This window comes from Grampus griseus (genome assembly GCF_964374135.1).
Source record: "Grampus griseus genome assembly, chromosome: 2".
Lineage (NCBI taxonomy): Eukaryota > Metazoa > Chordata > Mammalia > Artiodactyla > Delphinidae > Grampus > Grampus griseus.
In genome coordinates, this window is record NC_139018.1 from 27,743,880 (window position 1) to 27,758,240 (window position 14,361).

The window sequence follows — 14,361 nt, forward strand, 5'->3', positions numbered from 1 at the left end:
TTCCCCACCCAGTAGAGAATGAGCCTTTTAAAACTAAGTCAGGTCACATTGCTCATAACCTTCCAATGGGTCTTCATTTGTCTCAGAGTAAAGCCCAACGTTTTTACAAATGACCAACAAGGCCCTATATAATGGCCTTCCATTACTTAGTACGTTATTACATCTGCCTCCCTTTGCATGGATGTTAGCTTCACATGGGCAGAGGATTTTGTCTGTTGTCAGCACTCAATCCATGTTTGTTGAATGAATAAATGAATGAATGTAGAAGAAGGACCAGAGTAAGGAGAGGCTAGAGGATGGGGACCAGTCATGAGGTATTGGAATTGTCCAGGTGAAAAGTTATGAGACGTGGAATCGGGAAAACATAATGGGAAAAGCATGGCAGAATGTAGTTCAGAGACATTTTTGCCCAAAAATTTACCAGCCATGGTGACCAAATTAATGTTGAGGATAAGGAGGTGGGCAGGGGTCAAAGAGACTCTCCAGCTTGTGGCTTGAACAATAAGATAGGTAGCAGAGAGGTAAGGCAGAGGGGCAGCTCTAGAGTTTGGGTTTGAAAATGTTGAGTTTAGGAAATATTCACTAAGTAGTTAGAATAACTATAACCAAACCCCTCTTCTTTTTGGAAGCTACTTAACTGAAAATATACATGGTTTATACTATTGTTGTATAGTTCCTCTTGGTTAAAATATCAATTCTTCCCGTGTAGTGATCATTATTAGTTAGAAAGCAGCTAAGGCATGCTCAATGACCCAGTTATGCTTATTAGATGATGTGATTTTAAAATAATTTTTTCATATGATACAAATAATATATATTCATTGCCAAATGGTCACAGGAAGTTAAATGTTTCTCTCTCCAAGAGGTGGTAAACCATCCAAACTGTTGGTAAAACTTGGTGATAACAAATTCTTTAATTTATATTTATTTGGTAAGTCACATTTTTTTTAGTAATTTACAAATGTATTCCTTACTCAAAGCCAGAATCTTCTAATCACTCTGAGCTGAGAACCTAGCCTTCTTTCAGTGGCGCTTCCCCCATGACGGCACGGCAGATGCCACCACCTCCCACCCTCTGCCCGGGCACTTGGTATGACGTTGCTCATAGAAAGCTTGTGTTGTGCGGCTGCCAGTCACCTGCCGGCTCCAGGTGGAGGCTGTGGTCAAGTCTACTGACTAGAACCCACTGGATGCAGAAGAGCTGAGATTTCCTGGAGCAGAGAATTCCAAGTAAGCTTCAGGATGAAAGTGGGAAGAAGAAAGCAAGCTCTCTCCCGCCATCATTTGGACTAGAGCAGCAATCGACAGTGAAAATTTGTAGAGAAAAGAGAAATTCACTTACCTTTTCTAGGAAAGGATGAAACTTTTTAACAGGCAGAGAAGTCGATCTCTTATGCAGGTCTTTTCATCTTCAGGGAGGGAGCTGAAGTGTGGCTGCAACAGAAGACTTGGAATCTTGTAACTGAGAGCCACTCAGCCTCACTGAGCCTCAGTTTCCTCATCTATAAAATGGGAGAATTACACTGACTCTCAAGGTTGGTGTGAGATGCAATGACGTTACATGAACGAATGTTTCGTAAACTCAAAGTGCCTTATACCTGCTACCGGAAGCCTCCTGGTTCAAGTGCAGTGTACTTTGATACTCATGGGAATAAAACAGCTTTACTCAGTCTTTTCTAACATAGCTCTCTCCTTCTCCCCATACCTTCATCCCAATTTCCAGTCCCTTATTGTGCTTTTTCTTCATAGCAGTTAGCACGACCTGAAAATGTACTTATTTATTCTCTCTTCCCGTTACACGCCCAGCTCTGTGAAAGCAAGACTCTGCTGTCTTGTTCACCACCGACTCTCCAAGTGCCCAGAAGGCCTGATGTATAGTAGATGCTTAAAAAGTAGCTGTGAAACGTGGAAAGGTAGATGCATAACCTGACACTTCCAGGAGGAAGATAGCATAGCGGTCAAACAGCGGCTTCTCAAAATTTAGTTTGCTTGTTTTAAAGGCAGGTGCCCTGCCCCAGCACCAAGAGATTCTGATTAATTAGGACTGGCAGGCCTACTGAATTTGCTTGTTTTAACAAGCGCCCAGGGTGATTCTGTTGCAGATAGTCACTCTGAATCAAGACAAATATTGTTCTGACTCCAGCCTGACACTTACTAGCTGTATGACCTTAGGGAGGTAACTTCTTAACTCCTCTGAGCCTGTTTCCTTATCTGTAAAATAGGACTGACAACATTCCCACAGAGCTGTGATGAGAAATAAATTAGGTAATGGATGTAAAGTTCTTGGCCCAATGCCAGTTATGCAGTTAGCTGCCATTATCATTATCATTACAGATTATTTTATTGTTATGCCCTGGCAGGAGAAGAACCTTCTTGGAGAATTGCTCTTCAGAATCTCCTCAAAGTGTGGTCTGGACCAACAGCATCACCTGGGAGCTGGTTAGGGATGCAGAATCTCTGCCCCACTCCAGACCTGCAGACTCAGAATCTGCATTTTAACAAGATTCCAAGGTGATTTGTTTGCACGTACAAGTTTGAAAAGCACCGCTCAAAGTCACACGTACTGTTTTCTCCTGTCTCTAATTTCAGAGTCTGACCAGGAGGTGGGTAAGCCCCGGCATCGTAGAGTCTGAATCCTTCCTCTTTGTGAAGAGAAGCCCCCAGCTCACTGTAGGTGCACCTCCAGCTGAGGACCTGAGGGGGAGGAATTCTCTCACAGCACCCTGACTAACAGCCTCTGAGGAGCCAAGGGATGAATCCAAACTTCAGCTTGCTTTCTCAACCATCCCGGGACTGCTCATACCTGGCAGAACCTCGTACCAAAGATGGAAGAAGCCCGTCCCCCAGAGAACAGGGCAGAGACTCCCCATTTCCCTGGAGCCAGGTCCCCAGCTCCAGCCTCGCTGACCCTGACTGGTTTTGGGATGAGCACATCCAGGCAAAGAGAGCCAGAGTAGAGACCATCGTCCGAGGCATGTGCCTCTCCCCTAACCCTCCGGTGCCAGGCAATGCCCCAGCCAGGGACAGCCCGTGCTGCCCAGAGAAGGCCCGGGAGCGGAAGAGGAAGCAGAATCTTCCCGTGCAGCAAGGCCCCCTGAAGCCAGGCCCTGCCGGGGACCGGGGAAGCAGGAAGGGGGGCCCTCGGGTGAGAGAACAGCTTCACCTGCTGAAGCAACAGCTAAAACACCTGCAGGAGCACATCCTGCAGGCTGCTGAGCCCAAGGCCCCAGCTCAGGGCCCGGGAGGCTCAGAGACAGGGAAGGACCCTCTGAGTGTAAAGCAGAGGGATGGCTCTGGGTCTAGGTCCTGGGCTGTGCACAGTGACCACCGCCAGGGTTCCAGCGGGGACCTCTCCAGGGTGGAGAAGCACAGAGTGTCTGAGGTCAAACACCAGTCTGAGGAACCCAGGCTCCTTCCTTCTGGAGCGCGAGCTTTGCTGGAGATTCTGAAGAAAGAATTGACGGGGGCCATATCGCAGGCTGTGGACTCAGTATTACAGAAGGTGCTATTGGATCCATCAGGCCACCTGACTCACCTGGGCAGAAGCTTCCCGGGACTGGTGCCAGATGGTAGAAGCAAGCCCTCGCCTCCTGAGGGAGGTGGCTGTAAAGATCCCCTTCCTCTGGCTGCCTTGCCCAGGAGGGCCCAGCCACAGACAGGGGCTCCACTGGGAAACTTATCTCTGGCCAAGTCTCTAGATTCTCCCAGGTACCCTGTCTCTCCGAGAATGATCCCCAAACCCTGTCAGGGTCCCCCAGCAAACTGTCCCTTGACTGTGCCTGCCCACATCCAGGAAGATCAGATTCTCAACCAGCTACTGGGCCATAGGCCCAGTGGCCACTGGAGGGGCAATCTTCCGCAGGACTCATCTCCCCAGAGCCACCCCTCCTCAGAGGCGGCCCTGCAACCTTGGCGAGCTGCCAAACTGCGACCACTGGCTTTGAGCCAGCAACAGTGCCCCTGGCTCTTCAAGTCCACCTGTTTGGAAAGACTGCCCCTCGTTCCCTCAGTGAAAATGGAGCAAGGTGGTCTGCAGGCCGTCACGGACGCACTTCCTTTCTCTTCAGCCCTTTACATATCCTTTACTAGTAATTGAAGTTCTCGTTGTCACAGCCCAGAGAGACAGGAAGTCTGGACGATGAGGGGAGGGGGGGACAAATAAGTACCCAGCGCAGGGAACAGCTCTTCTTTCCCGGTGGTCTTCTTAACGTTGCTTCTGGGCCTCCCTCCCCTGTGGCTCGTATGTGTTAGGCTCCTGAGAAAGTGGTGACCACAGCCTGGGATTTAAGGATGCTTGGAGGGGTCCGTCACCTTCCTCTGTGACACATCAGATTCTACCACTACTGACTGAGTCCTTTGGGTCTGAAAGGGTTTTGTCTGTTTTTAAACCCAAATTGGCTCCCAAAATACCCTGTGGAAGGAAAAACCCCACCATTTGGTTGTCAGCTGCCCATAGACCTTGGCACAGCGGGTCAAAGGAATGGCCTCACCTGAGGCATGGCTCCTGGAGCCTCTTGGCCCTACAGGCAAAAGGCCGGCTCTGACCAGATAATTCACGGGGAAGAGACGAGGGACCAGAAACTTCTGGAGCAGATGGGAAAGGGGAAGTTTTCTGCAGGGACTAGACCTGAGGGGTGAGCTGAAAGGGCTAAGAAGATTTCAGTTTAAGGACTAGCTTCTAAGCTGCAGCTGAGGAGAGAGCACACATGTGGAGGAAGAGGAGGCCCCCATGGGGAAGCCTGCGGGGCCCAGGCTGGTCTGAGAGGGTCCGAATCTTTTTTTTTCAATTTTTATTTATTTATGTATTTTTGGCTGCGTTGGGTCTTTGTTGCTGCGCGCGGGCTTTCTCTAGTTGCGGTGAGTGAGGGCTACTCTTCGTTGTGGTGCGCGAGTTTCTCATTGCGGTGGCTTCTCTTGTTGCGGAGCATGGGCTCTAGGTGCGTGGGCTTCAGTAGTTGTGGCACTCAGGCTCAGTAGTTGTGGCTCGCAGGCTCTAGAGCACAGGCTCAGTAGTTGTGGCTCACAGGCTTAGTTGCTCCGCGGCACGTGGGATCGTTCCGGACCAGGGCTCGAACCCGTGTCCCCTGCATTGGCAGGCAGATTCTCAACCACTGCACCACCAGAGAAATCCCAAGGGTCTGAATCTTATTGCATCATCTTTGCAACCCTTAGGCAGACCCCACTCTTAAACAGTTTTTTCTTCAGAGTAACTCTCCCTCAGGATGTTAACAGTTGTTGAAGTAGGAGAAAAAGTAGCTTGGGTAAATAAACACTGGGTTAGTTCCATTACTGCGGGACTTGTCAGAGCCATGCTTAAGTCCAATGAAAAGCTCTAAGAGGAGAATGTATGCAGCCCCAAACTCATATGACCAAAGGACCCTTTTCCAACAGGCATCTGTAGGACTCAAGTTCCTGAGAACATATTTTGGATGTTGCTTTTTTAGGGAGCCAAGCTCACGCTGCTGCTTCTCAGGGACAGCCTTACGTCGAATCTCCTTGTGCCTGTGGAGTCACACAAGCAGGTGTGAACAGTCGTGCCCTCTACCTGGCAAGCAGTGGTGAGGACGCAGGATGGGATGGGGCCAGCTCACTACCACGCCAGGCCTGCCCTTGTGTCCTAAATGCTATGAGCACCCCCTGCTGGTCACAGGTGTTAGAAACACTCCCGAAGCTCTGGCCCCGCTGGCTGCTTTCCTGGCAGGCAGTGAGCAGCTACAAAACCAACGCTGAGAGCACCTCACCAGCCACCAGTAGGCATAGAGATATCAACATAGGCAGAATTTCTCGTCAGGTGATAGCCCTCTGTGAGGAAAGCTATCTGTCGGGCCTCTGATAAGAGGCTACTGGTTAAGACTCTCTGTCAAAGTCAGGTGGTGGAAGAACCTCAAGGGCTCAGTCCCCAAAGATTCTCTGCTGTCCTTCCCCTGTGAGGGGCACCTGGCCCTGAGAAATACACACACAGGGGTGTGCCTGGCCCTGCCTCATGACATGAGGATTGGGCTCCAAGAGCTTCAGGAGGTTTCGGGGGGCACCCGGGTCAGGTACTTGGCTACCTTTGGAATGATTGGGGGCCCCCAGGCAGCATCCTGGCCCCAATTATTCCCTCATTCCAGCATTAGAGATTTATTCCTCTGGGCCATGAAAGCCACCTAAGAGCAAGTTCTTCACGTGGCACGTGGAATACAATGTTGAATGGATAAGGTTCTTGCTCTCAAGGACCTGCACATTCACGTGATACCCCTGTGAAACAGGTAGAGCAGGTATGATGATGAGACAATGACGATTTACTGCACACCTTCTCTGCGGCGGGCACTGCGACTCGCAGTTCCCCTGCTCACCCCCTTAGCCACAATTCTGAGACACAAAACGCTCTGAAAACCTCTATTTCTTTCCCCTAAGGTTGATGGGAACTCACTTGGTTGCAAAACCTGACTGCACTGATAGGAGGCTATTTATAGACTATCTCACTTAGCATAATTAGTCATTGATTTTGCTGTGGGAATATTAAACGGATTAGACTCCTGCCACAGACCCTGCTGTGGGTGTTAACTAACACATCGTACATGCACCGTATTACCTTTATAAAATAACAGGGATTCTGAAGTCTGGCCTCCATTTGGCCCAGAGTTTCAGATAACGGATTGTGGGCCTGTGTTATCTTACCCTCCTCAATCATCCACTCTAGATCAGTATCAGGGAGGCAGAGACAGAGAAGCAAAATAACTTGCCCAAAGTCAAAGACAGACACATGCAGAGACAGGATTCAAACCCAGCATCTGACTGCTAAGCACAAGCTTCAACCACTACACTCCACAGTTTAGAAATCAGGCCCAGAGAACATAAGTGGCTTGCCCAAGGTCACACAGGGTCTTGGTGGCAAAATCTGTATCTGAAACTGGGTCTTTGGACTCAATCCAGGATTCTGTCCACAGCATTTATGGAGGATAAGAAGTAGGGCCAATGAGGCAGGGAGCAGGGGCCTCCTGGACAGCAGCCTGGGTGACTGGCCAGCTATAATTATAATCAGTTGCTTGGTTTCCTTCGGGTAAACTGACATATCCTACTGAGAAGTCTTTATTGTCCTAAGGCTACAGCTCAGGCCTGACCTCCGGGGTAACTCTGTATGCTTGCACTCAGCCCTAGGATTGTTCCTGGGAATGCTAAGTGTTCTTGTGTAAGAATCTTTTATTTCCCTCTCACCCTGGTGCTAGTTTTCACACCACAGCCCCCTACTCTTATTAAAGGGGAAGGAATCTGTTCCCAGAGTGAGGAATGAGTTGGAATAGAATTGCCATATTTGTGTATGGATTAAAGTTGACCATTTAATCACTCCCTCATTCCTTCATCCAACAAACATTTATTGAGCACCTACTATGTTCCTAGCACCGGGCTAGGCACGTGGAATACAAAGATGAAAGGATAAGGTCTCTGCTCTCAAGGAGCTAACAGTCTAAATGGGGAGACAAACATGCAATAAAATTCCAATAGTGTCATTGTTACAAAAAAAGGTTTATACAAAGAGTGTTGGTAGGCCAGGGTAAGGAAGGCCTAATTTGGCAAGAAAAGGTTTCACAGCAGAGGGAACATCTGATTTGAGATGGGAAGGATGAGGGAAAATTCTGCCAGGCAAATGGAGAGCAGTTGCAGCCCAGCAATTCAAGCTTCTTGAGCCAAAGTTAACTGTGATCTGGTACTCAGTCTGGTTAGATGCTCGTTGGCGTCAACACTGCAAAGGCAATGATGAGAGCCAGAATGGGACCATCGAGTCGACTCCTCTCATTTTACAGATGAGGAAACTGAGGCAGAGAGAAGTAAATCTCTACTTGAGGTTTTGAAATGGTTTATCTGGGAGAGAGTTGCCATCTCTTCCCATCGTATTGTGAAATCACACACACAGTACAACAAACTGTATTTGATATCACATGTGCCACAGAACTTTTACACATCAAAATGCTTTATAAATTCTGCAACTTTACTGTACATATATGGTATTCAGCATCTGGAAAGAAAAAGCTTATCTGATCATACTTGCTAGAGGCAGAAAAACAGAGCAAATACATCATTCAACCAGAAAAAAAATAAAATAGAAAGCATAAGGAACAGGGCAATTTACTATTTGGATAATTTGACAAAATTATTTGATAAACTGGTATTAGTTTTCCTTGACCCTGGGATAAATCCAGGAGGGCCTCAACCCTGGTCACTTGAAGAAGGCCAAACTAATGTTTTTCTTCACACGCTATCCCAGTTCCAACCTCCTGAAGGCTTATTTTCCTGATGTTCAGGTAAACTCCTTCAACTCAGTTTCAGCCTCTGCAGAACTCCCAAGTGGCAGCGGGTTTTTCCCATGTGAGGCAAGTCCTAGGTCATCATATGTGCACTTTAGCTCCCCTTCATGTTGTGGATGGAATTGGTGGCATTTTTGGTCTGGGCTGAGAAACTGCCTGAATCATCAGGGGTAACTTTGAGGGTAGGAAAGTTGGGTGTCTGAATTTAAGCTTTTGAACTGTAGGTATACCCAGAAACATACGGGGAGAGAGGCAGGGTTAGAAAGAACCACTAGGAAATGGCGTCTTTGGCCTAGTGTTCTGTCTTTGCTGGGGACGCTATGAAAAAAAGAAAGAGTATATCAAGAGTTGGACACTGTCCCTGTCAACTTTACATTCAAACTGCTGTGTTTCAAAATCGACTGAAGGTGCGTACAGATCAACGTGACAATACGAAAAATGAAGGTCTGGTGGCTGGAACCAGGCCCTGCCTGTTTCCATAAAGTTTCTGAGGGCCTCCTTTACCCTGGGTATTGGGTTAGGGGCTGTTAATACTTTGTATCTATATCATCCCTTTGCTGTTTCTGAGCTCTTGCCCTCATATCCAATTGCTCGGTTGATCCCTGCACCAAGCTCTCATTCTGATTCATTCCGCAACTCCGAGTTGCCAGTAAATGGCTCTCTGATCTATACCTTTACCCCTTTCCTTGGCTCTCTACCTGGCAGAGGGCTCTGGGGCTGCCATGCAGTCTACCTGGGTGCAGCAGAAGCTGGGACCACACTAGTCTTGACCCTGGACCCTCCCAAAGTCACACTTCAAGAGTGAAAAACCTTTATAAATCTAGGCTATAAAATACATTTTCTAATGGGCATTATGGCCTAATTCAGATTTTTCTGTGTATAACTGTATAGGCTTAGAAAACAGCTGTGGCTTCTTTTTTAAAGAAAGCCCTTTTTAGTGTTGCTTGAAGCCATTCTTGTTAACCCCTGTGTTGAACTGGAAGCTGACAGTTCTGACCGAGCACCTCACGGCAAACGTCTGAGTTCACGGACCCTGTTGTTTGTACAGTTCAACCGCTGCATTACCTCCCAGATGATCAAGTGGTTCAGCAACTTCCGTGAGTTTTATTATATCCAGATGGAGAAATTTGCCCGGCAAGCAATTTCAGATGGTGTCACAAATCCCAAAATGCTGGTGGTTCTCCGCAACTCGGAGCTTTTTCGAGCTCTCAATATGCACTATAACAAGGGAAACGACTTTGAGGTAAGATCATGTGCTTGGGTCCCAGGAGGACTGATGAGTGCCTTCCCTTTGTGATTGGAGTTTTAGAAAAGATCCCCTTCCGTGTCTGTCCTTACATCACTGAGAGCAGGGCAGCCTGGGGCCAATCTCTGTACCATCCACAAAGATTACAGCCTGCACATCTTCTCTTAGGCAACTGATGGATGCTGCAAACTGAATGTACAGCCAGTCTTTATTCATAAACTTGGCCAGAGGTCAGCTGTTATGCCATTTTAGACAATACTCTGTAATGACCGAGTTACACAGCCTGTCGACCTTCTCACCTTAGCGCCAGGAGGCCCAGGACTGAATGCAGGGCTCAGCTGCAGCGCCTAGTCTTGGCCTAGGTTTTCTTTACAACAGTCTCTGTTCTTTCAATCATTTGGTTCTTATCTTCATTCTCCCTTGAACAGTTTTATCTGTGGGTCTCCCATGGCAAGTCACCTCAAATCCTTTCTGGAAATAATAAACAATCCTCAAGCTTCTCAGTCCTTTGGGGATCTCTGTGAAGGCACGCTGGTGGCACCGTAGAGGTAAAGCATCAGTAAAGGGTGAGCAGGTGGCCTAAGTGTCGCTGGTGAGAACTCGTAATCTTCCTTGTGTGTGGCTGACAGCTCGGTTAGGCTGGCATCTTGTTCTGCAGGTGCTGGGTGTGTCTGGTCACTGACTACACTTCCCTCTTCTCGCATTTCTCACTTGACTGTGATCACAAAGCAGTGTAATGACACCTCCAAAAAAGAGAAGCACTGCTGGCATCCACTGGTTAGATGCTCCATCAGAGTATGTTCGGAAACCTAAGCCTACCTGTGGGGAAAATGGACCACGCCTCCTTTGTGAGGCTCGTGGGGGTCAAGGCATGTGGTTGGGAGGCAGCGCTGCCACGTCTTTCCACGTGCGGGTGTCATCTGGCACGCAGTGGTGGCAAGCCCCAGGCCAGGCTGGATCTGGAGGCCCTGTAGGATGTCCCATCATTAATGGTGCCAGTCTGGGTGAGGTCCTGGAACATCTTCTTGAGGCCCCCCACACCCCTGCAAGCCTCCTGGTTGGCTTTGGGAGCAGGAATGATTCCAAGTCCTTCGAACCCAGTCCCAAAAGATGGCAGAATGAGGTACGACAGTCGTAAGCTTGGGGGCAGTTCTTTCCACATGAGGCACTAAGGAAAAGAATACGAAAAACCTCTTCTGAACCACAGATTTAACTTCAATCAGAGTCAGTTTCCCACTTACTAAAAACGCCACTCATTAGTGGAATCAGCTACTCCTGCAAAGGAAGTGTCCCTAATACGCTTTCTCCCAGGGCTGTCTCATCAGTACCATCATTTTAAGGTATGTATTTGATGAGGGAGGAAGAGATTCCACAAGTCAGGGGCCAGTAGAGCAGGGATGCTCTGATCAGCCCACAACCCTAGGAACAGGCAGCATCAGGCAGTGAGGTCTGTATGGTGCCAGTGCTTCACAGCCTCACGTCTTTTCTTCCTTGTGGGTCTCTTTGGGAGTGCAGGTCCCAGATTGCTTCTTGGAAATCGCCAGCTTGACATTACAGGAGTTCTTCAGGGCTGTCTCCGCAGGCAAAGACTCAGATCCTTCCTGGAAGAAACCCATTTACAAAATTATTTCGAAACTGGACAGTGACATCCCAGAGATATTCAAATCTTCCAGCTATCCCCAGGAGCTGTTTCGGAATTAAGGTCCCACAAAGTGAGGGGCGACTGGCCTGGGTTTCCTGGGTTTATCTTAAATGGCAGTCAGTACAGCTGTAGTCATATAAAAAGAGCATAAGGAGAAACCCCTCAAATAGGTACCATTACCATTTTTGATCATTTATTTCCTTTTCCAGAATTACCAGAGGTTTAACATTAACTATAAAATATTGTAAAAGGAACACCACAGTTTGGAACCAGAAGTATCTCCACGCCACTGTTTCCAGGTATCATGACCCTGGGAACTTGCAGGTGTCTCTGCATCTGTAACATGAGGTTGTATGGATAAAAAGACATGTCCTAAAGTGCTCTGTGAAATGTTTCTCACTACACAAATGTTATTTTTTTTCTCCTTCATCTTTCAGATAAGGCTATCTTATTTGGGGTTTTTATAAATTGCTGTTTCGAGTTACCTATTTATCAAGCTCCACTTATTTGAAAGACACTTTCAAATACATTACCTTTAAGCTTTTTACCCTGAAACATTTTTAAAACAACCAAACAGAAGTTTTAGAACTGTAAGATAACTCGCCAAAGGCTATGAGGCTAGGGCATTTGGGTTGGTAGGGGCAGTCAGGAGTGTGGAGGAACCCATGGCCTTCTGATGCCAGGCTGCATGTGGACCACCTCATGCTGCCGCCCATGCTCTCACACAGGCCACCACCCCCGGTGAGCATCCAGCACTGATGCGGCACTAGCTTCTGACAACCCCTGCCTGGCACTTAGGAGTGCTTCATCACCCGGATGTCCACCGATCGTTCCAGCAAAGCCGACACAAACTTTCTGCAGGACCTGAGTGTTGCTGTACATTCACATTTATCTGCTGGAAGAGTTTATCAGCTGAATAACCCACACAGTCTCTAGGTGACCAATGCAATTAATGCCCCAACTTCCCATGTGCAGAAGAAACTGAACTTCAGACCACGAAAGCTAGAAGGGCCTTAGGGGCTCATCTGGCCTACCCTGCTTAAAAGAGGAAGGAGGAATGAAGCCCAGATGCGAGGCTTTGCACAGACCGTGGATGGCTTAAGTGGGACAAATACAGCATCACACAGCAATGGAAATTCTCCTGCTCCATAAGGACATTACAGCCCATGGTCAATCTTTCACAGATAAAGGAATTCATGAAATCAACATTCCTTTCACCTACTGCTCCAACACAAATTGTGACTTGCTCTGAGCATATAGGCAAGACATCTGCAAAGCTGAGTAACTGTATCTAGCTTCCCAGCTAGTCAGGGTCAAGTCTGTGAAAGGATGCCAAAGGTGCGCAGGCCAGGATAGGCGTCACAGAGCTTGAGCTCTGTGCTCTTGATTAAGGGGTGTCTGTGACTTCGTTAGTTTACTTCTTTTCCCTCTGTGCAAAACAAGTTTCCACATTTAACTACTCCACTTCCTTGACTTTTCAGGTCAGCTGGATCAGATAAGATGAAATCCCTAAATTATTGCTAGATGTATCAACATAAAAAGGTAGGAAAGACGACTTTCTTTTGAATTTTCTCTTACTCCAAATAGCTAAGAGGAAAAACAAAACAAACATACTCAGCCCAAGCCAGTCTTTTTGGGCTGCTTTAAGGCTATTTGTAAGTGTCCTTCATCACATCCAACTGCACTCAGATGATCTTTGCCCTATTTTCTCCCACAATGTTCTCTTCACAAAAATGAAGGACTCCGCCAAACCTCAGTTTTAAAAGCAAGCAAGCACTGAGTATCCTGAGCAAGGGCAATCAGGCATCTGTGTTTGGGGACAGAAGAACCTGCTGTCCAGAGTGACATTACATAGTTATTTAAGACATTCATGGGAAACAATTCCAAGTTCACATGATTGTCCAATATGAACAGCCACTTTCTGTCCCAAACCTGAAATTCATTAGTTTTAAACACTGAGCCAAGCCACCTCCAGGGCAGTGAACCTTGTCCCAGGGACCAATTAGATGAAATGTACAACTCAAATTGAAAACATTTGGGTACTGCAGTCTTTCCAGGAAGTGTTCTCTAACCACTGAGCTAAACACACAAGAATGCATAAATATATATGCTCTGCCAACAGAAGAATTCTAGTTTACTATATTTTTCTGTCTCTACCAAGTATGGTGGGAACACATTCGAGCATAAGCTGAGATGGTTATTGTGTTCTTTTAGCAGTCATAATATTGCCAAAGGTCTGCTTATTCTTTCCATCAAGGTGTTATGTGGATATACCCAAATTAGACATGCTCAGTGTCTGGTCAAATACTGCATAATTGTCCAATCCTTCTTTGTTGGACAGCAGGGGCTGGACTGTGGTTTAAGATGATGGCACTATTGAGGACTTAATATCCAATGATCAATTGAAAGCAGGCAGTTAACTGGCATTCCATGCAGAAAAATGTTCATTAGGACCCTTTATTTCAAACATGGTTGTATACAGTATACACAGCTCCAGACCGGATTCATACGGTGAAGAGGCGAAAGGCATCTCCTAGGTATATAAGGGGCTACCCGAGCCATTTTCTTTCCATCAGAGGAAGGGCATACCTGGCAGCGATAGCACAGCACTCTTTAATAAAGTTCTGCACCCCAGACCCAGGGAGGTACACAGGTCCACTTTTAAAAATTGTCTTTGTTTTCAATGACGTAATATAGAATCCTCAGAAAGAATAATTTAAAATAAGCCTTCCATAACATAATTTTACATGTGCCTTTAAGAAAATATTTCTTTTAAAATCTTTACAAAATCGGCTGAAATTTTGGTAACCAGTTTCCTGGATGAAGTATATATTCTAAATGTTCATTTTTTTTATTTATTTATTTTTTGGCGGTACACGGACCTCTCACTGTTGTGGCCTCTCCGGTTGCGGAGCACAGGCTCCGGACGCGCAGGCTCAGCGGCCATGGCTCACGGTCCCAGCCGCTCCGCGACATGTGGGATCCTCCCGGACCGGGGCACGAACCCGCGTCCCCTGCATCGGCAGGCAGACCCTCAACCAACTGCGCCACCAGGGAAGCCCTTTTTTTTTTTTTTTTAAGTGAAGTACAGTTGATGTTGTGGTAGTTTTTGGTGTACAGCAAAGTGTAAATGTTCGTAATACTGGATTCTATCGTTTTTCTTTTATAGTTTTGAACCTTTGCTC

General features: G+C 47.1%; 1 protein-coding gene across 1 annotated transcript; it reads left to right on the forward strand.

The window, feature by feature from the left end:
• Positions 1-2,752: 2,752 nt before the first annotated feature.
• On the forward strand, positions 2,753-11,235 carry PROX2 (prospero homeobox 2; the record flags this gene model as incomplete). The annotated part of the gene is made up of 3 exons (XM_082649358.1): positions 2,753-3,502; positions 9,337-9,531; positions 11,050-11,235. The coding sequence occupies 3 exons, from the start codon at positions 2,753-2,755 to the stop codon at positions 11,233-11,235; spliced, it is 1,131 nt and encodes a 376-aa protein (XP_082505484.1).
• Positions 11,236-14,361: the final 3,126 nt, after the last annotated feature.